This window comes from Artemia sp. Qi Xiang Cuo, chromosome 18 (assembly GCF_049724085.1).
Source record: "Artemia sp. Qi Xiang Cuo chromosome 18, ASM4972408v1, whole genome shotgun sequence".
Classification (NCBI taxonomy): Eukaryota; Metazoa; Arthropoda; class Branchiopoda; order Anostraca; family Artemiidae; genus Artemia; species Artemia sp. Qi Xiang Cuo.
Window position 1 is genome coordinate 6,952,102 of NC_142811.1, and position 27,385 is coordinate 6,979,486.

The 27,385-nt window shown below is 33.3% G+C and overlaps 1 protein-coding gene across 1 annotated transcript in view; it reads left to right on the top strand.

Moving 5' to 3' along the window:
- The window catches only part of LOC148941152 (beta-1,4-glucuronyltransferase 1-like), a 79,587-nt gene that overhangs the window by 8,996 nt on the left and 43,206 nt on the right, over positions 1–27,385 (top strand). Inside the window, exon 2 of the mRNA XM_089103824.1 lies at positions 18,398–19,485. Coding sequence (XP_088959950.1) covers positions 18,415–19,485 — 1,071 coding nt within the window. The 5' untranslated portion in view covers positions 18,398–18,414. The remainder of the gene's footprint in view (positions 1–18,397; positions 19,486–27,385) is intronic.

Below are 27,385 nucleotides of genomic sequence, written 5' to 3' on the forward strand. Positions count from 1 at the left end.
CAACAATCTGCTGATTCTCAATGACATCTACCTCTCTAAAGGTAAGCTACAACTTCTTAAGCTGTTAACAATGTGTTGATTCTCAATGACATCTACCTCTCCAAAGGAAAGCTACAACTTCTTAAGCTGCTTTGTTCCCCATGTCTTTGTTCCACTTGTTTTGAAGCTTGCTAACACTCCTTTGTTCATCTTCAGTTGACTAGGCTCATACGCAGGGGACAAGAAGGGTCTGTAACTTTGTCCTTATCTTACACTTCACAATTCATGGATTTTCTAAAAATATACCGTTTCCCCTCCTTCACATTATTTCCTCTATATGCTACTGATATTTCAAAACTTCTTTTCTAATTCTGTAGAAAAGAACGCAAATTTTAAAATTCAAATTTGCATTTTGATGCAAGAATAGGGTACTCCTTAAAGGATAAAAGAATTTTAATGCACTTAAAAAAGTTATAAGTTTATTTTAAAAGTCTCAAGGTTCAGGTTCTTTTTATTTGCAAACTAAATACAACTACAATAAGGGTATGTCCGGCTGAGAGTCTAGCTCCTATTACCGGGCAACCAATAACAAATAAAAACAAAAAACATAATAAATAACTGTATTTGCACACAATCACACTCTTTTTTGTAAATAAATAAAAAAGGGAAGAAAATGTATGACTTACCAAGCATCACCCCAAGCCAGCAGCCAAATGTAGAACCTAGCATAGCAATTCAAAAAAAAATAGTGAAGTGAAGCCGCGGGGAAACTTGACCAAGAGGATGAGTCAGCGGGACGACCATAACAAAGAAAAAAGAAAAAGAAATGATCAAATGGTTTGTAAAAGGGTTTGTTTTTCCATACCCCCAACCCCCCTTTTACGTTCATAAACTTTGGGATTTTTGCTCGGGAAGAGAATGGGGGCTGGGTAGCAAAACAATTTCTGATCATGGGCTTTGTGTAATTGCCTTCAATAAGATTAGAGCATAAATTATTTAAATACCTTATATGAAGTTATCTTCTTTTTTAACAGAAGTTAATGAAACTGGGCTCTTGGGTCTCGAAGTATATACTACTTTGGATACGGCCCGGCCATCCTTCTGTGTCCCCAGAGCTGAAACAACCTGGTCTTAATACGGAGAAGAGATTTAAGATTTAACATTAAATTATAATTTAAGAAAAGTTTAGGAAGTTCAGCACGAACTTCCATAACCCCTAAACACATAACCCCTAGGACCTCGGACAAATTGATTTATCAGAAAATATTTGGATTTAGTAATTTATGTTTGACCAAACAACATCACGTTCACAAGATTGAACTTATTTTCCTTGAGGCCCTGTAAACCTTTTATCCTTTTGTTAAGACACTAGGCTATAGCAAGGTGTCGTGTCTCAAAGAAAGTGTTTTGCGAGAGAAAAAGAGAGAGACAGACATTTTATAAGTACAATTTCGCGGCAAATGTTGCCTGTTTGGCCATATTAGCGCCATTTAGGCAAACTTTTTAGGTGATTGTGCGTCAAACTCTTTGAATCACCGCATTTTTCAAAGAATTTTTTGTTTGAATAATGCTTTCGGTGCATTTTCGCTTTTATGGCCAGGCTATATTGCAACAGCCATGTGGCAACACTGCCTTTGGCTATATGACATGATTCTTAAATACAATTAGTTTTTAATTAACTGATATTGAAATCATGCTTGGATTCATATAATGATTTGGGTATGGTTTTATTTCTTTCAAACTAAACAGATGGTTCAGTTTTGAGAGGCTAATGGTTATGATGCAGCCTAGACCAAACATGATATACCAGAGGCTTGACAATTAAAATTATTCTGGATAAAAAGATGGGAAGAGAAAGCAAAGATTGTGGAGATTTTCTTTTTCAACCTGATAGTTTATTCATTTTTTATTTTAATGGGGAGAAGAAAATATGTGCCGAGGATGGTTGAAGTTGAATCCTTATCGAGAAATGGATCCTGTGGCGATTCTCCATAAACTGTTTTTGTTGAATTGCCCAAAATCAGCGAAAATTTGGGTATGTGACCAAGGATACCTGGGTATGTTTTTTTTTGGAGAGAGAGGGTAGCTTTTCAAAAAATAAATGTTTCCAGGGTGAAGAAGGCTTGACTGTCCTATGCCGTAGCCTGGCATCTACACAAAGATTTAAGATTGATTTCTAAGATAGTATTCACAATAATATAATAATATAAACCAATAACAATAAGCTTGCAAGTCATAAGCTCGCGAAAAAAAAATTCAGTCTCCCTGTTCATTCCATGGCAGGGAATGAACAGGGACGAGGATTATGAGTTAATTATTGATCTTCCTTACTCTCCATACGGGGAGTCAGAATTTTTCTATCTGTTATACTGTCTGAGATGCAACCTAGTTTCTACTGGGGTGAAATTGGATTTCACCGGATTTCACCAGCCAAAACCTAGCTCAGACATACTAGACTGATAAGACCTTCTAAGCAGAAAATGGGCGGTAAAGACGGAAGAAAACGGAGTCTGTAAGACCTTTTTATGAATTTCTGTATCTTCAGCTATGTAAAGCCTTGGACTATGTACATTAAAGGGCGATGTCTTTCTCGTACTTTTTCTCTTAATCAATTTCTGGTTACTTTTTTGCCCTCTGAATATCTTCCTCACTTGTAAAGTTGTTGTACGAGGTCTTATGAAGCAAACTTACCTTAGTAAGCGGCGATTCAGGGAAATGTATGAGAGGGCAAAATATTCAAAATCTAGTGGGAGGGTAGTTTTTTTTTGTTTTTTTTTCTACAATGAAAATACCAAAAAAAAAAGTGTTTCAATGTGAATACCCCCAGAAAGATATTCTTCAAAATATATAGAGAAAAAGGTGAAAATCTAGGGGGGGGGGGAGTTGATCAAGTTCCATTTATATCCATAAAATAACAACGAATGCTTGCTTCCCAATTTACGCCCATAGAGGTCCTTTGAACTTGCAGAAATACTGTTTATTAAGAATATAATACTATAAAAAGGGATAAGAACATACAATAAGAACATACAAAGAGGGTGGAGAGTAGGGGTTCGGATGGTTTTGAACTTATAGATGACTTCTATAAAACAAATTTACGAAAGTGAATTTTTGGTTTCAGGATAGGGCCCCGGACCAATCCGGTGCTAGGGCAGGAATGTAGGGTATGTTTGTAGGCACACGCTTAAACATGACTAACTTCTCCTCTGGGAGAAAAATCGATCACACACACACACATATATATATATATATATATATATATATATATATATATATATATATATATATATATATATATATATATATATATATATATATATATATATATATATATATATATATATATATATATATATATATATATATATGTATATATATATATATATATATATATATATATATATATATATATATATATATATATATATATATATATATATATATATATATATATATATATATATATATATATATATATACAAAAGAACGACAGTATCAATGCTTTGCCATGTACGTAAATGTATATTCGCTTTTAGATCAGAATGTATATATATTAGTAAGTTAAATTGCATGTTTATTATCGATTGTTCAATTTGTGCAATCAGTATATGCTTTATTTCCGGTTCAGTATGTGGTTTTGACTCTATTTAAGCGGTATTTTTTTCTTGGTATTACCGTTAATTTTAGAAGTGTATTCTAAATGTTTACATCCTGGATAATATCTATGAAATTATTATTATTTAGAACAATCATTGATAAACTAAATTTACGTAGGATATTGTGCATCCCTTCTGTTGAGTATGTTACATATAAGGAGGATTGTCTGCATCTAGCGGGTTTACTTAGTCACCGTGGACGTCCGTTTTACTTAGTCACCGTTGGACGTCCACTGGAGTTGGCGCCGTACACTTCCTCTAATTAAGGGCCTCTGATAAGTTTCAAACTAATACCCAAGGACCATTTACAGTGGTCAAAGTGTCTACTTAACGTTGAAGAATGGCGGCATCTAGCGGGTTTTACTTAGTCAGCATTGGTTACCAACCAGGTTTTACTCCGTGTACTTCAACTAATTGACCGTTTTAAAAGTGTAAGCTTCTCTTGTAATTTTTAAACTAATGCCCAAGCACCCCTTAGGTATATTTTTTTTTTTTGTCATTGATCTAACTAACTACTCATGCATTGAAGACTAAGGCAAATTTATTGACTTACAAGAAAAAACACTAAAAACTTTAAAAAAAAACTTCGACCGTAAGCGAAAATTTTTTTTCGCGAACCTATTTTAGCATTACAACCGTTAAACTTTATGACAAATGGAATGGTGTAAAGATACTAAGCCAAAGTCTAAGATAATTATGTAGATTAATAATAATCTTGGACTAACACATGTGAGTAGAAAAATAAGTCAGGTACAAAAATTTATGTTCGATATTATAAAAGCAGGACTGACAATTGGAAGGGGGCACTAGGTTTTGAAAAAAACCTTCTTTTTTTTCTTTTTTTTTATTGAAAAGAATCGAAAAAGAGCCAAATTAACCCACTCATGATTTAGAAAAAAACTTATTTTCTTTATGTTTACTAAGAAATATTTGAAAAAAATCGTTGCCGCCCCACATTTACTTGGATTGGCGCCCCTGCACAAAAGGATGAGACATTTAGCTCAATTTTTGTCGAAAGCCCTATTTTGCTATTTAAAATTTAAAGAGTTTTTGACGACATTTTAAGAAGTGGATAAATGATAAGCATATATATATATATATATATATATATATATATATATATATATATATATATATATATATATATATATATATATATATATATATATATATATATATATATATATATATATATATATATATATATATATATATATATATATATATATATATATATATATGTGTTGTATATATAAAATATATATATTATTTATAATATATTATATTATTTATAAACATATATATATATATATATATATATATATATATATATATATATATATATATATATATATATATATATATATATATATATATATATATATATATATATATATAACGCCATAAATGGGTAAATTGCATGGAAAAACATTAGAACATAAAAGAAAAATTACACGATTTAGGGACCGGGCAGGGGTTTATAGGGCAAAATTCCCTCGTAATTGTGTCGTTCCCCTTGAAATTTTAAGATATATACGACTTCTACCATGATTTTATAATTTTTCTTGATTTGGTAGGCTTTCAGAATTTTGTCGAATTTCGATTAGAGAACCAGATAGTTTACTTATGTAACTCTGGGGACTTCAAAACTTTTTGCTCTCTTCACTGACTTAAAATCCTCCAGGTAAGAACAAATCAGGTGGAATCTAACTTTTCTGGCTTAAAATTTCACACATAAATTTTGAAATCTTATCCATTTTTTAAAAGACGGAGTTATCTATCTCTCCAAAAACGACGAGTAATGTAACTGGCTTAAGAAAATACGTCACAGATGTAAACAAAAGGAACTAAAGCACACTCTCTACCGGGGAACTACAGAGAAGCCACACAGAGAAATAGAGAGTTTACTTGTGTAAAATGTAATGGCTGAAGCATTTTTTCGTTGGCTTAATATTTTATACAAAAGAACCAATTAGGCCTTGCATTCTTTAATGGGAGAAAACTTGACATTACAACCACGTTTAAATAAATTGTGGTTATTTGGCTTCTTTTTCTGACATTTGCTAATAGTTAGAAAAGATGGCTTGCTTTCTGAAAGAAGCCTCACTTATCAACACGGGCCTACGCTGGGGAAAGGGGCCTTGGAAATCCTAAATTTTTCCAAATTTCAGGGCATTTCTTTTTCAAATTATCAAATTAGATTTTTATTTTTATTTTACCCCCCCCCCCCCCCAATTTTTCTCATACATGCCTGCTTGATAAAACATCATTAAAAGTTATGATACTTTGTGTAATTAGATCCAAAGGTTAAATAACGTGATTATATACTAAGACTTATCATTTCTTCGTTATGTACTCTGTAGCCATGGTTTCTGTTTGAAAACTAAAAGAATGTAATTGTCTGAACAGCATTACCTGATTAGTATTAATTAAAGCACCAAGGACAGGGAAAATCAAATCTGATGGTTTGAGTTGGTTGATTGGAAAGTTTCTTTATATATATATATATATATATATATATATATATATATATATATATATATATATATATATATATATATATATATATATATATATATATATATATATATATATATATATATATATATATATAGATATAGATATAGTATATATATATATATATATATATATATATATATATATATATATATATATATATATATATATATATAGATATAGATATAGATATATATATATATATATATATATATATATATATATATATATATATATATATATATATATATATATATATATATATATATATATATATATATATATATATATATATATATATATATATATATATATATATATATATATATATATATATATCTATATTAAGAGCTATTATTAGATACAAAGAGCTTTTTAGAATTCCTACATAGGCCAATCAGTTAAGTCCACTGTATATAAATAATAGATTAAGTCATAATTTGTGTATAAATTAAGTCATACCTGTGAGATGGGACAGTTGCAAATCACATCGCCGGCTCGCCAAGTTTCTTTCTGCTTTTGCAGTTACGAATAATACAATTTCGAACCATTTTTCAGTGACTGAGAAATACATACTAACCCGCTAATGAAAGAGTAAATGGGAGGAGCTGTTTGTACGCACCGAGAATGAAGCGCTGAAAATCATCGGCCTTAAGCTTACGGTTATATTATCTTTATACAGTGGACTTAATACACAGAAATATGTTTTTGTTGACCTTTGGATGCCGGAAGTGAAGTGTCTGTTTACAAAAAAAGGGAAATAGGTGATTGCTTATCTGTCTCTTATTTTGATTATGCTGAACAAATCAGGGTGAAATAAAATACTTGTAGATGAAAGAATACAAACATAGGTACAAAAATACTGAACTGTACCACATTCTACCATAATTATGTAAAATGTACCATATTTTGTGGAATTTTTTTAAGTTGTACCAGTAGAGGTGAAATGTACCAAAATGGTACAATTGTACCACGTTCGGCAAAACTAGAGAAGACTCAAAATTTTCCCGCCAGTCACCATTGAATTACGCCAGTGCGAGGGGAGTTAACTAATTATGGCACAAAGCATCATTGCTACGGTTATGCTGATTGATGAAGATCAGGGTGTCAATCTTCAATCAATTCAGCATTTCAAAAATTATTTATCTCAGTGTTTTTTTATTACTTAATCAACAGATATTAACCCAATTATTACTTTTTATCCAATGAAAATCTACAAACGGTTTATTGTTAATAATTTTTTCCCTTTATTTTGCAAATTAGTTTAAAAATTATATCTAGTTATTTTTTATTGTGAAAAATATTTATGTACTAATAATTTTGACAATAGCATTCAAACACCATCAAATAAGAGTAAATTTTCAATTTATTGCTATAAACTTTGAAGATTTCAGATGTTTCCGAATGCCTCTTTCGATAAGTTGCTAGAACAGCACCCAATTTTCCTCATCGTTGCCACATTGAACCCTGAAAATAAATAATCAAATAATTATTTAAATCTGGCAATACTTTTAACCGTAAAATTCCAGTATTAACATTTAACAATCTGTTTTTTCTCTAAGCAACTATACCTTTAGAGGAATTTTGTACCTTCTTAGGTTTTTTTGGTGCCGTATATTTTAGCTTATTTTTTGCTGGTTTTCCCCTTTTGGTTCATTTTGTTGCCTAATATAGAGGTCTTATTCATTAAAAATTGAATCGACGATTTTTTCCAATTTTTAAAGATTTGTCTCGAGTAAGTTTCAAATTAACCAATCACAAATTAGATTTTATTTCACTGCCCTTAGTACTTTAAAAGTATGGGGGGTTGAAAATTATGTCATTATAAAGGATATTAGGGACTGTAATACTGATACTGTGCAAATGTTTTCCCCATTTCATTTCTTTGTCTTGCCATATGAGTTTGATGGTGAAACCGCTCTGTGAGATATTCTGAAGGAAAGAGTAAGCCTAGTATCATTCAATTTGCCAACCAAAACTATTTCCAAATATAATTGTTCTTACCCTGATAATTGCGCCTCATCACTCCGATGGGGCCAGATATAACCCTAAGAAGTATATTTATCAGTTGTTTTTAACTGCTTGTAAGTATTGCATCTGTTCGTTCACGCGCATTGAAATTCTTAACCAGGGTTACAACCTGTAGCACGAAAGTGGTATTTCGAATCTGTAGCACGTGTTCAGGATTGCCACCTGTATCACAAAAGTGCTATTTTAGCATTATTATAGTCAATTTTTTGACTGTACCACCGAGAATCGCTGTTAGCCCGCAAATTTGGGCAATTGTAGCAGTTTAGAATCTGACCGTGGTGGCAACCTTGTCGTGGTGGCAACGAAAGTATTATTTCGACACTGTAGCGCGTGTTCAGGATTGCCACCTGTAGCACAAAAGTGCTATTTTAGCATTATTACAGTCAATTTTTTGACTGTACCACCGAGAATCGCTCTTAGCCCGCAAATTTGGGCAATTTTAGCAGTTTAGAATCTGACCGTGGTGGCAACCCTGTCGTGGTGGCAACGAAAGTGCTATTTCGACACTGTAGCGCGTGTTCAGGATTGCCACCTGTAGCACAAAAGTGCTATTTTAGCATTAATATAGTCAATTTTTTGACTGTACCACCGAGAATCGCTGTTAGCACGCAAATTTGGGCAATTGTAGCAGTTTAGAATCTGACCGTGGTGGCAACCCTGTCTAAAGCACCTTGCCATTCTAAAATAATGAGAAGTAAATGACTTAAAAATGTGAACGTAAATAGAAGGAAACATATAAAATCTGATTAATATAAACTTGATGCATATGATTAACTGACATTTTTATTGTTATAGCTATAATGTTATTTCTATGTACTTATTGTTATATGTGTTATTGTTTATAAATTTTATAATATTATAGCTATAATGTTAGACTAAATTTGTTTTTTTATGAATTTTCTTATGTTTTTGTATAAGCTATAGCCTAGGGCTATGCCTGGCACGATTCGGGGGGAGGGGCGTAATTGTCATGGTAGCATTGTTCTAGTGCAGCAATAATTTCTTAAGACCACACTGCTTTTCGATTTACGAAAGATTAAGAAAAAAAAATGGGTTTAATTTACATAAAGTTGTAGAACACTGCTTTATTCTACTGCTTTATTTGAATTAAACCCATTTTTCTCTCTTAATTTCTCTAGTGCTGCTTGTGGCAACCTCTGGCTTGTGAGCTGCATTTGACTCTTTTATCGTCAAAGTGTGGCTCTGGCAAAACTCCCCCTCAATTCTAATTATGCAGAATGAATTAAAACTTCTCTTCATGAACCTGTCAGCATGAATAATTGGCAATCTGACGTACTCCAAAAATTCATATCCACATTTTCACCCCAATGCATTTGAGAGTTTTGTTATTGGTTTATTTCCAAGAAAAGTTGTAGGATCCGTGAGCAATATTGCTGCTTTACTTTTGTATGCATCATACCCCAAACTACTTATGAGAGAATTTTGATTTGTGCTTTCACCGGCAAAATGAGAGAAAATAGCTCGGAGACTGCAAAATTTATTTGAAATGTTAGGTGTGAATGTCCTTTGTGTGTAGTAAGACATTTAATTTGCGATTAATCAAATGTTATTGATTGATAACTATGTACTGTTATTGTGAAAATACGGGGAATTGTGTTTATTGTAACCCGTTTAATGCCGTTTTACAAAGGGCTGTCCAGTGTTGAACGAAGATGCTATTCATCTTTGTAAATTTTGATACTTACGTATTATCGCCAATGCAGCAAAAGCTGCACTAATCAAGGAGGCGCACTTGTGCCTCTTCAAAGAGGCGACCCACCACAATTTTAAGCGATTTCCGGTCGTAGCGGTCGCAGAGAGACAGCGGTGATCACATTTTGTAGCCCAAGCTCCAACTAAAAAACGTGCAAAATTTCACCCCCTCCAACTTTATCTTCATGGGTAAAAGTGGGCCGGAAGTTTCGACCCTCCGACCACAGCCCCCCTTTAACGTTTTCCGATTGGGCTGAAATATAGAGGTTAAGTTTTTCTAGGGCCCGGGAGCTTTTCCTCGGAATTTCAGCTCAATCTGATCACTCCTTCCCTGTTTTCCAAAAAACAAATATAGCCACTTAAAGTTCATTTCTCTTTTTTTTTTATCAGCCACGCCTACAGGCCACAGTTGGCAATGAATCCGGGGGAATGAGGACTCATTCGAAGCGGAATTTGACCTGTTAGGGCCTTTTGATATTTTCAGACCGAAAAAATTATCCCCCGAATTTACATTTACGAAAAACCTCGTTTTCCTATAAGAGCCCATGTTAATTTTTCCCACCATAGCCCCCCTTTAACGTTGTCTGATCGGGCTGAAATTTAGAGGATAAGCTTTCCTGGGGCCTGGGAGCTTATCCTCAAAATTTCAAAAAGCTCAATCCGATCCTTCCGTCCCTATTTTCCAAAAACCAAATATCAAGTTTTGTGGGGATTTGCTTGCGTCAAAAATAGATACAAGAGACTAAAATTATATAACAAGTGTCTCTTTGGTACAATTGTCGCTGTTCCTGACTGCTAGGCAGAAGATCCGGGTTCGATTCCCTGTCAGAGAATATTTTTTATTTACTGAATTTAAAGTTGAAAAAAGAAACTCAGTTTCTTTTTTAAATCCAATCTATTAAATCATTCGGCTAAACAGATGTCTCAAGAAGAATATCACAGTCGGCCTACAGGTTACAGGTAAGTCTCCACTGCTTTGATAACATGCCGTATACCCGCATGCTCGAAAAAAATTTGAAAAAGTAAATCTTCTGTGCATTTGATTTCAGTATTCAGGAATTAAAAGCCTTAACACAAGAATCTTCAAAAGCGGGGGGTTTGGGAGGCGGCAGCCCCCCATCTTTAACTCCTGAAAAGATCAGCAAACAGTTATTCAAGCAATAATAAGTAATAAAATTTACAAAAACGTGCAGAAATTATTTTAAAAAAACTACGTTTTCTAAAGAGTTAAAGAGGCTGAGTCACAAGTTCGAACCTTAAAACGTACAGGGATTAGGAGGTGCAGTTGGGGGGCTGCCGCCCCCAAACCCCCGCGTCCGTATATGAAAGGGGCTGTGCCCTCCTCAACGCCTCGCTCTTTACGCTAAAGTTTGACTTTCTCACAACTCTTTTTTTTTAACAATAAAAACTTTAGCGTAAAGAGTGGGGGTTTTGGGGGCGACAGCCCCCCAACTGCACCTCCTCATCCCTGTACGTTTTAAGGTTCGAACTTGTGACTCAGCCTCTTTAACTCTTTAGAAAACGTAGTTTTTTTTCAAATAATTTTGAGATAAAGACGGTGGGAACTGTGAAGATGTTAAAAGTAGAATAACCAAGGCTAAGGGTGTTTTTTTTCACAGTTGAAAAAAGGTTGTAAGAATAGGAAGGTAAATCTGCAAACCAAGATTAGAATACTAGAAGCTACAGTGGTGACAGAGTCAAGTATGGTTCTGAAGCATGGGCTCTCCGAAAAACGGATGAAGATTTGTTAGATGTTTTTCAGAGAAATAGCTTACGGATTGTTTTGGGTACCTGACGGACTGACCGTGTTTCAAACAGTAGGTTGTTCGGAAAGTGTTGTTCAATCCGGCTTTCTAGGTCTATAAGGGAAAGGTCGAGATGGCTAGGTGACGTTCTGCGGATGAAGGATGACAAATTGCCAAAGACCGTCCTTGTCAGCCAACCGTCTAGTGCCAAATGAAAAGCAGGTTGTCCACGGCTGGGGTGGGATGATGTCAGAAAGAAAGATTTGATGGAAATAGGAACTTTCTGGGAGGGTATAAAGAAGGGGGCCTTGGATAGATTAAGATAGAGGAAGTAGCTGTCCTGGCCTCAGGTGGCTTGTTGCTGCATTGAGTTGTTGGTAGTAGTAGTAGTAAGAAATAGAGATATCCTTAGAATCGGAATCTCATCGGTATAAGAATCGGTATAATTGGGCACTTGTCGGTTATTGGAAACATACCTAAGAAGTGATGGTAGGCTAATCTTAATGAAAAATAACAAAACATGATGATAAAGAAATGCTTCAGAAACAAAATTATGGAAACCAAACATAACCTGATCCAGCCTAACGTAACCTAATCTAACCCCTACCCCACCCCTAGTGTACAAATATATAGCCCAAATTATACAAGTCTAATGCATTATATCATCCATAACTTTTTTTTTTAGCGAAATCGGTTTTCTGAGATGTAACCTAAGCTTAATTTTTGAATGTGTTTGCAATAACCAACAAGTACCCTCAATTAAATATTTAATATATAGTTGGCTAGGTCAGGTATTTAATATAATGCGTTCTAGGCGGCCTGCTTTCCATAATTCTCTGTTGTAGTTTCCATAAATTTTTTTTACAAAAAGTACTATATGAACATCATATTTTGGTATATTTCATTATGATTAACCTAAATCACTTATTGAGTGTGGTCGCTATAATGCATACATATCCATATCAACTTCATTAAATACTAAAGAAAATATGGTATACCGAAAATATTATCCAAAAAGCGATTTTTACCATATGCTTGTCTCTGTCTCGTTAATATGGTCGTCAAAATCATAGTTATGCGGTCAAATAAGCATGAAAAGTTTCCAGAATTTTTACTTCTAAGCTATTATGTCTATGGGTAAATCCCGAAGTCTAATACCAAGAATTTTATATTATATGGCTTTCCCCTTGCTGAATAAGCCTTTATTGAGATTCTATACAGGATATTTACCATATATGATGTAAAATACGCTACTTATGACGGACACAATGGATCCATTTTAAGCTATATGAAACTGGTTTTCTTTGTATAAAACTATTCAAAACCTCTAGACATTGATTCCTTCGAGCTATGAATTTAACAGGGTTAAAAAATTGAAAACCCTGTCGAGTAATAGGGTGAACGACCGAAGGAAATAGCTTTTGTGGTAGGAAATAATTGTGGGCAATAAAAATATAACTGCCCTTGTCAGTAATGGATTACCGCAATTCTTTCTTTTGTGACATTTAAAAGAAACCCTATAGCGCCAATCTAACTATACCCAAATCCCAAAACAAAAGATTTATGAATGATATGGGTTTTCCTAGATTCTAAAAACCGTTTAAAAGAATTCTATTTTGCGCAGCCCATTTAGCTTCTAGTAAAGCAAAGAGTAAAATATCAATATTTTAGAATAGTTTAATGCTTATAAAGACATCTATAGATATTTTTTAGTGTCAAAACTGTATGATCTGAGGGGGCGCCATTTGCCGAATGCAGCATGTGCCACACAGTTTCACCAAGCTAGGCACAGTTTTCGCCATGTTTGGCATTGTTTCCGCCACGCTTGGTATGCGCAATCTGGTATACGGGATTTTTAAAAGTGAGCCGCCTCTCGTGACTAAGGAGATGGGAACAACCAGAGGTGGTTTTAGGGGAGGGACAGAGGGGAACTTGATCCGGGCGTCAAAATTTTAGCGTGAGCAAAATTTCAAACAAATAATATAACGGTTATAATCATTTTGTAGTTTTTGAAATGTTATTAATCAAGTAGAGGGCGCAGTTTATAAGTGAAAATAATTAATAATTTATTAATTAATTAATAAAAGAAATTAAGTAATAAAAAATAGTTAAATAATAATATTCAAAATAATTTAATTATTAAGTTAAAAAATAATTTAAAAACTATTAATTAATTAATAACTTTCATAATTTTGTTAATAAATAAAAGTTTTGTCAAAATTTGGCCTGCAAATTTTTGTAGGAGACAGGAGAGGGCTAATCAAGCTTTTTCCAAAGGCGCAAGAGAGTTCAGAACCGCTACTGGGGAACAACTCGGAAAATATGTGTCATATTTTTGATCCCTTACTAATAATCACGCACGGAGAGGTAAACAGTCACAAGCCTTTTACAAGAATATGATTAATACAAAATTGCTAACCCTGTGAGGTACTAGGGTGAACGACCGAAGAAATTACTTTTGTGGAAGGAAATAATTGTGGGCAATAAAAATATAACTGCCCTTATCTATAATGGGTTACAACAACTCTTTTCTTTTTATGACATTCCAAAGGATTACTATGACGCCAATCGAACGGGTAAATGGAGAAAAAAAGAGATCAGATATTTTTCAGAAGGGTTACAGTACAACTGTGCTAATTCAAAAGCTGCTATACCACTTTTTGGAATAGTTAGAGTTATATCCCTCAAACAAATCAAGTCAATCTGCCACATACACTGGGGGCTTTAGGGCCCCCTCGAAATAACATTTTTTGAGTTTTTTGGGAACTTCTTATTCAAAACATCAAATATTTTTCGTTCTCGGTTGTCTTAAATGGTTCGTATGATATTAAGAAGATTCTGTTGTTTCCAAAATGCGAATTTCCTCAAATAGCAAAACTTCAGTTTTAGCTTTGTAACTACTTGCTTACGTTTTTTAGTTGTTTTTTTTACGTTTTACGTTTTTACATAAATTTTTTGTGTGACTTAAAGTTAACATTTTTGGATGAATTTAGCATTTTACGGAAAGCAGAAAAAATTAGCCCGCCACCGAAAAAAAATCTTCAGAGGATTATAATCATTAGGCTATAAATCATATAAGTGCGGGCGCAATTTTTCGCGGCAAAAAAAGCCAAATCAATTTTAACGAGGGTTTAATCTGAACAAAAAATTCAAAAAGTGTACCTTTTTTCAAAAGGTTGCCTTTTTAGACCTTACGGTGTCCTGATTTCACCCAAGGTGAAAAAGTGTAAGAACAATTAGTAAAATTGTCCTTTTGGTGACTAAGACTGTTAGAAAAGTAGGCAAGGAAAACAGGGACATACGTGAGGTGAAAGGCATCGAAGCATCTTCCCCGAAATTCCTCTTTTTTTGGATTTCTGGGCAGTTCTTATTCAAGTATATCAAATAAAAATTTTATTTATTATTGTCCCCTGAAAAATTTCATTATTATTCCTCTCCCACCCGGAAAAGATTTCTCGTGCGTGTCTGACGGAGAACCTGCTAATAAAACGAAAAAAATGCGCAGTATTTGTGGGCACTTGGAGGACACTTGTTTTTCTTCCTATGAGTTATTGGGTATAAGATAACCAATCATTAGCTTGAGATATACCTGGTTTCTATACTAAACCTGTTCTAGGAATTAGGCTAAGATAACCGGATTTTTACCTTAATTGCAAATATTTGACTTCTCTATATAGCCCATGACATTCTAAAATCATTAAACTCACGAAAAGTGCCGTTAGGATAAGTATTTATGGAAAATGAAAAAGTACTCAATAACGTTCAGTAATGGGACATTGAAATGAGAAGAAAAGATTTATGCTTAAACCAGACCAAGATTCCAGTTTTAATGATACGGATATAAGTATTAAGATAATATTTGTTTCCAAGCTCTAATGGTATTCACACTGCACCGTTGAACCTTTAATACTAGCGCAACATTTGTATACGACTCTGAAAAAGTTATGTCAGCTTTCCCTCTCAGGGAAACTATCTGTCTTGGCTTTAGTCTAATTAGTCTCTCGAGTCTTTCATCACTTTGACCAATACTTTAGAAAATTTCGTCCGTAGCTTAGGCAGTCCCAAGTTAACGAGTTCTTCGCATAATTTTACGTTACGTAACTTTATGATGCGCCAAACGGAATTTTGGGAAGAACAAACAATAAATTTTGAAAATAAACTAACAAGCTTTTTTTGGAAAGCCTTTCAAACTTGATCAGAGCGTTAATTTTTATTTCCATTCAATGTTTTTAATTTTTGAATAGTTCGCTTATGATGATTGTCAGTATTTTAAATGATGATTATGATGGTTTATGGATTTTTACGCTAGTCTAGTGTGAAAAGACTTGTTAAGTTTGAAAAGGTATACTTAACGTAAGTAATTTAGCATGGAAAATCACGTACATAGTGTGAACCACTTAAGAGAGCTGAATTCGGTCCTTATGTCGGGAAAACAATAAACAAAACAAAAAATTAAGAAACAACCAAAAAAAGAAAAAAAAATGTTAAAATTAAATAAGAAAGAAATGTGTCAATGGACATCAGGGAGTCGGATCCATAAAAATGATCAATATAAAATTAAAATAAATGGTAAAATGGAGAAGACGAAAATAGCGTGTCTAAAAATTATCAGGCTAAACTTTACACAATAGATGGAAACCAAAAAAAAAATGCCAAAACATTTACAGCAAAAAAAGGAAAAAGGGGGCGAGCATGGCCAATTATACAGGGTAAAACAGTTTTTCTGTGTTTTTCTGTATTAATTTTGTTGGAGTTAAAACGATGATTTTTTGGTGAGGAACGAGGGATAGAGATCAAAGCGGGGAAAATGACTAGAGTAAATCGAACCTTTTTCAGGGTTGAGGAGGGTGCTATTAAGTAAACCTACGCGATGTTTTCCTCTTTCCTTGAGGATAACCAGATTTTTCTAAAGTGCCAGTGTCCCCAATAGGGGGGGGGATTTTCACCCTACATGTTTGGCCCTTCTTAAATTTAAAGTATACTCTGTTTCTTATTTTCATTGGTAAAATACTAAGAACGAAATTGTACCTCCCCTGGATGTCGAAATATTTCTTTCCCTTCTAGCATTGTCTGAAGTGCTCTGAACTGCCTTGAAATTCAAGAAAATTCAAGGTTTTCGGGATGGGGGTGAGGCCCATCCCCCTGATTACGTTCCTTAGAAGAAATGGTGGTTTTGAGGGACAAGTTGCTAAGGAAATCATGGAAAAAAACGCACCCAAGACCTTACCTTTAGAGGTATCTGGTTTCCTCCCCTGGGTGATTTTCGATCCCCCTTTCCCCGAGGTTCAGATTTGGATGTCCTTTTATGTGTATCCGCTTGCCTGAAGCATTGGTAATATGCTATTACAATTCTAAGGGAAGACTTAACTGTATCACGCTTCATACCTTTCAACTATCAAGTCAGTGCTGGTAGGCTAATAATTGTTTGTCAAAATTTATTTAATCCTACGGTTAACTCGAATTTTGTTTTGAGGTTCAGTCATTATCGACCATAAATCTGCGAGCCAAGATTTAGCACTATACCTACTTTGAGGCCTTCGGTGTCAAAATTCAAAATGCGTTTAATGACTCTTTTTTTAATAGCTAGATTTACATCCTATCCTGAAATAAAACAAGATTAACGGATTGAATCGATCCGTTTTCCCGTATCGGTTCCTAAGTTATTATGAGGTTTCTGTTTTTTTCCTAAATGTATTGCCTATTCTCTCGCTCATGAGATAAGCTGGAAATTGAAACCTTTGATATAAAAAATTATTTTGTCATATAGACATAATCTATTTTACACAACTGTTGCTTAATAATAACCCAATCACATTTTCCTGTTGTTTTTTTCTGTAAAATTGAGGTAGTTTCACATACCACTTTTTGAATTACCACACCGGACCAGAGGTGCCTATGCTTGAAAGTATAGAACAGGCAAAATGCATTTTCAAAATCAAGGAGGGGGGGGGCAATTTCGTTTCAAAATCTAGGGGTATTCTAGCCCCTCTACCCATCCAATTAGCGCCACTGTAGCCGCCCGTTGTTAGGGTACTCGGTTGTTGTGTACAGACACAACATATATACATAATATAATATAATATATATATACATACAACATAATATAATATATATATATATACATACAACATAATATAATATATACAACATATAGTATACATATAATACCTAATATAAAGGTGTTTTAAAACATACCAGAAATGTCGCTGCATTTGCGAATTCCACAGAACGTATGTTTAAGAACAAGTTATTAACTTTCTCCAAAAATATTTCAACGAAGAAATTTTCAGAGTATCCCCTTCCCATAAAACAATTTCGTTTCGATAATTGACCACTTTCTATATAAACAGAAACATTAATATAAACCACAGTTTATATAATTAGCAGTATGATCTTTCCGTATCTCACCCATTTTAAAAACCCGGACCGAGGTACGAGCACTCCAGAGAACGTATAAACATAAGCGGCATTAGATCTTTTCACGAGTAGACAAAGATTTATCACCTACGGAACAAGTACTGACAAAACCACTTGGCCGGCTCACCAATAAGTGGACAATAAGTGCAGAAATAAGTGGGAGGAGCTTTTTGTTCGCACCGAGAATGAAGAGCCAGAAATCATCTGCGGTAAACTTACTGGATAATTATATAAACTGTGGTAGAGACTATTGTAAATGTCTACGACTCTAAATTATTCAAAATGCAGTTAATACGGGTTGAAACAGCCATTGTTGTTTTTGAATTTATTTCCTTTCAGGTTTCCTCAGACCTACGATGTCTATAATCTGGAGTCGACGAGTTATCATAAAAGCTTCGCTACTTTTCAATTTCTGTGCTTTAACATATGTGGCTTTGCATGCATCCAACACTAGCATATCAGTTAGTGATAGTGAACTAAAATCTTCAGAACCTGTTTGTCCTATTGGTTATACTGAAACTTTAACGTCTAATGGAAAAACGTGTACAATCCCTGAGCGGAACACTGATGCTGTGTCTGAAGCAGAAGTTGATACGGATCCAAATACAACGTATCAAGACGTTGTATCCGTTGACCCGTTAGTAACTGAAAAGCCTCCAACTCCGCTTTTTACATGCGAAGGAAAGAGTTCTGAATTCCGCTATGGGCAAAGGGGCTCACAATATATTCTCTACAACTATATACAAGCAAAACGACAATTTAAATGTGATGAGTCAATAACGCTCACAACCCATGGCGACACAAGCTATTTGGACAATTTGGTCGTTTTGAGTCAGAGGTGGCAGGGTCCAATATCTGTCTCAGTCTATGTCCCAAGTTCTGACTATGACGACGCCATTAAAATCATATCATATCTCAGACAGTGTACTGTTCCAGAAATTGAGGAATTTGTAACATTTCATTTTGTGTTTGACAACAGACATATGCCAAAGAATATTCTCAAATTACATACAACGCAGCAAGGCCTCCCATTCTTTGAAAGCCAAACAAAAGTGCGTACCTCTGATGGAAAGACTGTTGTTAAAGTAACTTATCACGGGGATAAAAATGGAAAAACAGAACTACCAACTGCCAACTGTTCACTGCCAGCTCCTTGGGGTAGCCCACCGAAGCAAACTTACCGAAATCAGAAAAAATTATTATATCCAGTGAATGTCCTGAGAAACGTGGCCCGAGAATCAGCAACTACATATTATGTATTTGCCTCTGATTCTGAGTTATATCCAAGCCCTAATATAATTCCTCAATTTTTTGATATGCTGAGACGAAATGAATCATATATAAATTTAGGCAAACATAGGCTGTTTGCTTTGCCTATATTTGAAGTCTATTCAAATCAAACAGTTCCTGACTCGAAACAAGAGCTGGTAAGTAATCGTTTGCTTTTCACTACTCTTTAGTTTATATTTTACAACTTCGAATCAATTATAAAGGGTTGATGAAAGAGTCGCCAAATAGGGTAAAGCCCATTGGACATCTTCATAAAAAACACATTTATCTAAAGTCCCAAATCAAAATTTTCTTGTGTCAGAAAACATTCTTCTTAATCCAATCAGAGAAAATATTCTTTCTTACAAACTTGACCATTCGATTATTGACCATTAAGTTTTGAAAATTGATCATTAAATTTTGTCTGTCCGTGGCCTCTATAATAATATTAAATTAAAAAAAAAAGTTTTTTAAACTGAAAGTAAGGAGCGACATTAAAACTTAAAACGAACAGAAATTATTCCGTATATGAAAGGGGCTGTCCCCTCCTCAAAGCCTTGCTATGTATGCTAAAGTTTTTTATTGTTTTAAAAAAAAAGTTGTGAGACAGAGTCAAACTTTTGCGTAAAGAGCGAGGCCTTGAGGAGGGGACAGCCCCTTTCATATAAGGAATAATTTCTGTTCGTTTTAAGTTTTAATGTCGCTCCTTACTTTCAGTTTAAAAAACTTTTTTATTTATTTTTATTTAATTTAATTTATTTTATTTAATATTGTTTTTTTATTTAATTTCTGATCGTTTTTTAGTTAATGCAGCTTTTATTTGCATAAAAATTTTACTTTTCTTTTGCTAAATGGATGTCTTTACAAATTAACTTACGTAACTAACTTCTATATTCGTATATTTTTCTTCTGGCAAAAAATACAAAGTTGCAGATTTTTGCAGATATGAGCTTGAAACCTATGTAATAGGGTTTTCTGATACGCTGAATCTGACGGTGTGATTTTCATTAAAATTCTTTCACTTGTAGGGGATGTTTCCCCTCTTTAAAAAATCGATTAAATTTTCTCAGGCTCGTAGCCTTTGATGATTAATACTAAACTTAATAAAATTTATATATTTAGAATCAGCATTATAAACACATTCTTTTGATACATTTATTGACATCAAAATTCCGTTTTTAAAGTTTCGATTATATTGAGCCGTATCGCTTGTTTTTTTATTGTTTTTTTTATTACGTATATGTTATTACGTATATGAGGGGGTTTTCCCCTTAGTCAATACCACGCTCTTTACGTTAAAAGTTAAAAAAAATTTTGATTCACAAACCCCTGAATCACAAAGGCCGTTTAATTAGAATAGATAGGTCTTTTGAAAGCACTAAAAAAAAAACTGTAGCGTAAAGAGCGAGGTATTGACTTGGGGGAGAACCCCCTCACATACGTTATAATTTCTGTTCGTTTTAAGTTCTAATATTTCTTCTTATATTTTAGTTGAAAAAACTTGTTGTTTTTTTTATTTAATTTCTGATCGTTTTTTAAATAATGCTTGGAAATCCGGCGCCCCCTTCATAGAAATGTCCCTTACCCCAAACAAACATCCTCCACGGAAATAGTCTCCAGAGTAACCCCTCCTCTAGCCCCCCCCCTCCAGAAAAAATCCTTCCTGAAAATGGTTGTATACTTCCCAATAACCAATAAATAATGCTGGCAAGTCTGGCGCCCCCTTCATAGCAATTTCCCTTCCCCCATGAAAACTTCTGTCATGAACAGATCCTCCAACATAACCCCCGATCCACCCTTCCCTCCCACTACCAGAAAAAAACCTCCTGAAAACTTCTGTATACTTCCCAATAACCAATACTATATGTTAACATTGGGTAAAGTTCATAACTTTTAGCCCTCCCTCTGGGAACTTCGGGGATTAAGTCATCCTAAAAGACATATTTATCATATTTTCGACCATGCTGAACAAAATGGCTATCCCAAAATTTTGATCGGGTGACTTTGGGAAAAAAATAAGCGTGGGAGGGGGCCTAGCTGCCCTCCATTTTTTTGGTAGATTGAAAAGAGCACTATAACTTTTAATTTCCATTCCAATGAGCCTACCTAAGATATTCTGGTTTTCTGGTTATTCTGGTGGACCACTGGGTAAATACGATTACCGCTGGGAAAAAAAAAACAAAAAAAAAAAAAAAAAATAAACACGAATCCGTGATATTTATTCTGGCAAAAAATTTAAAATTCCACATTTTTTTAGATAGGAGCTTGAAAACTCTACAGTAGGGTTCTCTGATACACTGAATATGATGGCGTGATTTTCATTAAGGTTCTATAACTTTTAAGGGGTCTTTCCCCCTTTTTTTGAAAATCAGCCAAATTTTCTCAGGCGCGTAACTTTTGATGGATAGTACTAAACTTGCTGAAAGTTATATATTTGAAATCAGCATTGAAATCAGATTCTTTTGATATATCTATTGGTATCAAAAACCCGTTTTCTAGAGTTTCGGTTACCATTGAGCCGGGTCGCTCCTTACTTACAGTTCGTTACCACGAACTGTTTGATATTGCTTAAGTAAAAAAAAAGAGTGGCTTTCTCTATTGAACCAAAATTCTGTCTTGAATTCTTTATGCTAATTTCCATTCAAATTCCAAATTGATTAAGCTATCTTGTGTCTTATATATATATATATATATATATATATATATATATATATATATATATATATATATATATATATATATATATATATATATATATATATATATATATATATATATATATATATATATATATATACATATATACATATATATATATATATATATATATATATATATATATATATATATATATATATATATATATATATATATATATATATATATATATATATATATATATATATATATATATATATATATATATATATATATATATATATATATATATATATATATATATATATATATATATATATATATATATATATATATATATATAATATAATTATAATTATATATATATATATATAATTCAATTTTGCGTATGTACGTGTCATATATAGTTCATATTCAAAACTTGTATAATAGCGATTTATATAACATTAAAGAAAAAAATTCAGTGACTAATACCCTCCTCCTTGACTAAGCACTGGTATAATCTAATTTAATTCTGTTTTGTGTGTTTCCTGTCTCTCTATAACCTAGTATCCTAAAATACTTTTTTCATGTTTAATTACTACATTTGCTGCTTAATTGAAACCTTCTTTTTTTTTATCCATTATCTGTTATTTTTGGGGGCCAAAGGAATAATAAGGGCAACTTTTTTTTATTAAATTCTTAATAAAAAAAAATATTATTACATAAATATAATAAAGTGAATAAATATAATAATGATAAAAAATATAATAAAATATAATAAATATAATACATTAATATAATAAGAAAAGTTCTTGCTGAAAGTAAGGAGCAACATTAAAACTTAAAACGAAAATAAATTGTTACGTATATATAAGGGGGTTGTCCCCTCCTCAATACCTCGTTCTTTACGTTAGAGTTTGACTTTTTGTTCCAACTACTTAGGAATGACTCCTGAAACACAAGGGTCGTTTAATTAAAGTAATAACCTTTTTTAAAAGTTCGAAAACAGAGCTTTAGCATAAAGATCAAGGTAAAGAGATGTATTTTTTTTAAGCTTCAATGTTGCCATTTACTTTCGGTTGAAAACTTGTTACTTTTCTATTCAATTTCTTATAGTTTTTTAAATAATGCCGGGCAATCCAGCTCCTCCTAAATTAAATTCTCTGTTCACAAATAGTTAAGCCACAACAATTAATATCTAGTGTAAAAATTTTAAAAGAATAGAAAACAGCTTAAAAAAAAATGATAATAATTTAAAACCATTTAGTCGTATATAAAGTAAGTCATATATTTATGGTATAAAGTGTAAGCTAAAAGTTTGCTTTTTCAAGGAAATTTCGTCATCATGCTCAGAGCCTAGGGGCATATTTCCAACTTATTTTTTGTTCTATCTTACATAAAAAAAAGTCATAAGAAGAGGGTCATTGAGTCGTGCCGTTGCAAAGTTAGCGTCTTTGTAGGAATTCCGTTGATGGTATTTAATTCAGGGTAGCCGTGAAGATCACGTGACAGTTAATGTCACGTGAGGGGCATCCACTTTCAGAAATTGCGTGCACCAGTTGGCACGTGTCAAGCGGAATGGAAGTGTTTCAAGCATGGTGGATACTATGCCAAGCGTCACGGAGCTCCGTGGCACACGTGGCGTTCTGAGATGGACACTATGTGGCGGAAAGTGAGCATCCCCTCGATATCACGTTGATAATGCATGCTTTTTTAGACAGAGGAAATTACAGACAGGCCTATTTTCTCTCTAAACTATATAGTTTAATTTCTCAATGTATTAGTCTCAAAAGTCAAATTCCTATCTTAATTTAAATATTTATGTGTTTACTGAAAGGTAATTTCCGTAGCGTCACTTTATCAAATGATTGGTTAAGAGATAAGAGATTCGTTATTTAGGGATACGGGCTTTATCAATCAACTAAAAGTAAATTATCTTTTATGACCTCAGAGTTGTAGCTTTTCCAGGGCAGAAGGGCATTCTAAGAAGCAGGAGGGTCGATTAATTCCTTCAAGGGAAATTTTGTTACGCGTGGTGCGATGCGAAGTGTGCCATTTATGGTGAAACAATTAGCCTTCTGCAATGATTATATATTTATATATATATATATATATATATATATATATATATATATATATATATATATATATATATATATATATATATATATATATATAGGGTGAAATAGGTAAAAAAAATACATAGATATAACGTCTTTTAAATTCACTATAATAAGAAAGAAAGAAAAAAAAGAGAGAAAAGAAAAGAAAGAAAGAAAATAAAGAATAATAATAATACTACAGGGACAGCAACTACATACCATATTCATGCTGTGGGGTCGCACTCACAAACCAACAAGCAATTACAACTTAATTTAAATTAAATCAAGTCAAATCAAATCAATGGACACTAAGAGGTGAAAAGTGGGCAAATCCCTCTTTGAAAAACAGGTTTCCAGGGCAGAGGGATGAATCTTCAACTCTGATCTGAAACAGAAGTGAGCTAGTGGGCTAGGAAGCCCTTTTTTAATCGGAGCAAATTTTGTTTTATTCATTATCTAGGAACCCATTTTCACGAAGATGGAGGTATAACTTATGTCAGCATCCCTTCCTAATGAGACTGACCATTTTTTTGGTGAAAAGTTGGAGTTTTCCATCTAGCTGAACTCTAGTTTCGAAGCGGAGTGAAACTAAAGTCCTTCATCAAGATCAACAAGAGATAGATGAGAGGAGGTGGAAGATCAAACATACTTTTGTTGAACAAATCCAACGAGAAGTCACAGGTTCACATAGATGGATGAATTCCGCCCAGCTATCTTCCTCGTGAAAATAGGCCCAAGCCTTGGGGTCAATTTTCCCAAGGATTGGCAGTTGAACTCATGTTCACCTTCCATCCTCATGAGAACAATCATTTTTACAAAAATCTACGGATTATTCCATCCAGATGAACTCTGGCCTCAAGGCGGAATTGAATTTGAACTCTTTGTCAAGTGTTATCTTGGGATGACAACTTCAGGGAATCCGCAGAAGAGGTCGACCAAAGAACACCTTGCGTTGCACCTATCAAGTGGACCTGTCCAACATTCACACGAGGATCCAACCCCAATGGGAAGACGTTTGGACGGTGGCGCGCATGCTTGATGACTGGTGGCTCTTCGTGGATGCCCTGGGTGCCTTTGGTGAAACAGGAGGATCTAAGGTCTAAGGTAAAATCAATTTCAATAAGAGATAGATCAGAGGAGGATGGAAGCAAAAACATACTTTTGTTGGACATATCCAGTGCGAAAACACAGGTTTATGCGGATGGATCACTTCCGTCTAGCTCTCATCCTCGTGGAAACAGCTCCTAGTCTGTTTTAAATGAACACTTATCAACCACTTGTACAACAAAAAGGTTGATCTCTCCATCCTGAACTCTGGTCTGAAGGCAGAGTTGAACTAGAGGCGTTCGGTAAGTTTTACGAAAGGCTGATTAGAAAAGGATGGAAGCAAAAACATTCTCTGTTATCAAGTCAGCGCGATAATCCAGGCTAACGTGGACGGATAACTTCTATCCAGCTCTAACCTCGTAAAAACGGGACCTTATAATATGAGCTCTAATATACTTTCATTGCCCCTATTTATATGTCATCATTTCTGATTAACTACTTTTTTTTAAGAAATGAAGTTTGCAAAAAGTTGACTAAAGGGAGCTTGCTCTAGTAGCAAGTTTTAATCATTCCAAATAGAGGCTGACTAGATTGGTAAGAAACTATTGGAAAGAAATTAGGTAATTAGGAAATTATGTAACTAGGAATTAAAGAAATTAGGAAATTAGGTATTGGAATGAAATTTGGTGAAATTTTAGATTTCACCTGAAATCTTAAACAAAGAATGCGATCCTAGAAGAAGATGGAGCTACATTTGAATAATTTCTGGAAAGAAACAGAAGTATAGACTTGCATATATCATATAGGATCAACCAGATTGCGACACCCAAGTTCTCAGATTGAGGATTTTAGTACATGCATATAGATTTTAGGGAGATGATCAATAATCTTCAGAGTTCAGTCCGTTTTTCATGGACTACAAAATTCTATGGCAAAAAATCTAGCTACTGCTAGTTTATATTTTAAACTATTTTTACTTTTTTAACTATTAATTTTTTTTTTATTTTCAACTACATTTTTAAGAAACGACGTTAATAAAAGCTTACTAAAGAGGAACTTGCTCCAGTGTAATGGTGCGAATTCACGTAAATGGACGGAAAGAGGACAAGGATGTTTTTTATTTGTTTGGTGAAGATAAAATTGGGGATGTTTCAAAACTAATTAAAAAAAACTTTTCGAAAAATAAGCTTTTCAAAGAAAAGTAAAGGCCATTTTAAACTTAAGCTCAGCAGATACAAATACCTTTCAAAATTCAAACTCAAAACGACCAGAAATTACTATTAAAGAATAGATGAAATCCGAGATGAAGAGAAATTAAATAAACAATCATAGCAAAACATACAACAAGTAATAATATAAATGGATAAATAGATCTTAAAGCGAGTTATAAATGTAAATAAATAAATAAATGTAAGCGAGTAAAAAAGTAAAAGCATAAATGAAACTTAAAACGAACAGAAATTAAATAAACAATCAATGCAAACAAACATACAATAAATAAATCTTAAAACGAGTGAAACTTAAATTGAATATGCAAATCAAGATTGAAACGAACAAAAATCACTGCAAACAAGAGTTTGGGAATCACCTCCTTCTCTCACTGTAAAAGTCTAAAACCTACTGCGTATTTGGCGCTTTACTAAAAACCAAGTTTATGACAAATATTTTCTTTTGTACTTAATGTTGAAAATAAACATTAAAATTATACTAACATTTTGAACTGATGAGCTTTCAGCAATTAATATCATTATACATCAAATATTCAGTTTAACTTATTAGCTCTTTTTAAAGTTGTTCAAGACGGATGTAGTTTCACTACAAACAAGTGTTTGGATACTGCCTCCTTTCCTAACTGTAAAATAAAAACCAAAAGCCTACTGCGTCATTGGCGCTTAACTGAAAACGGATTATATTACGAATATTTTCTTTTCCAGTTCTTACAATATTGAAAATAAAATACAATTACAGTGAAATAAATTCTTGAACTGATGGATCGTTCAACAATTAATAGCATTATACATCAAATATTCAGTTTGATGTTGTTTATACTTTCTAAGACTCTTCAAGACGCATATAGTTTTCAGTAAAGTGCCAATGACGCAGTAGGTTTTAGACTTTTACAGTGAGAGAAGGAGGTCATCCAAACTCTTGTTTGTGGTGATTTTTGTTCGTTTCAAGCTTGATTTGCATATGCAATTTATGTTTCACTCGTTTTAAGATTTATTTACTAATTTACATTAATATCTATTGTATGTTTGTTTGCATTGAT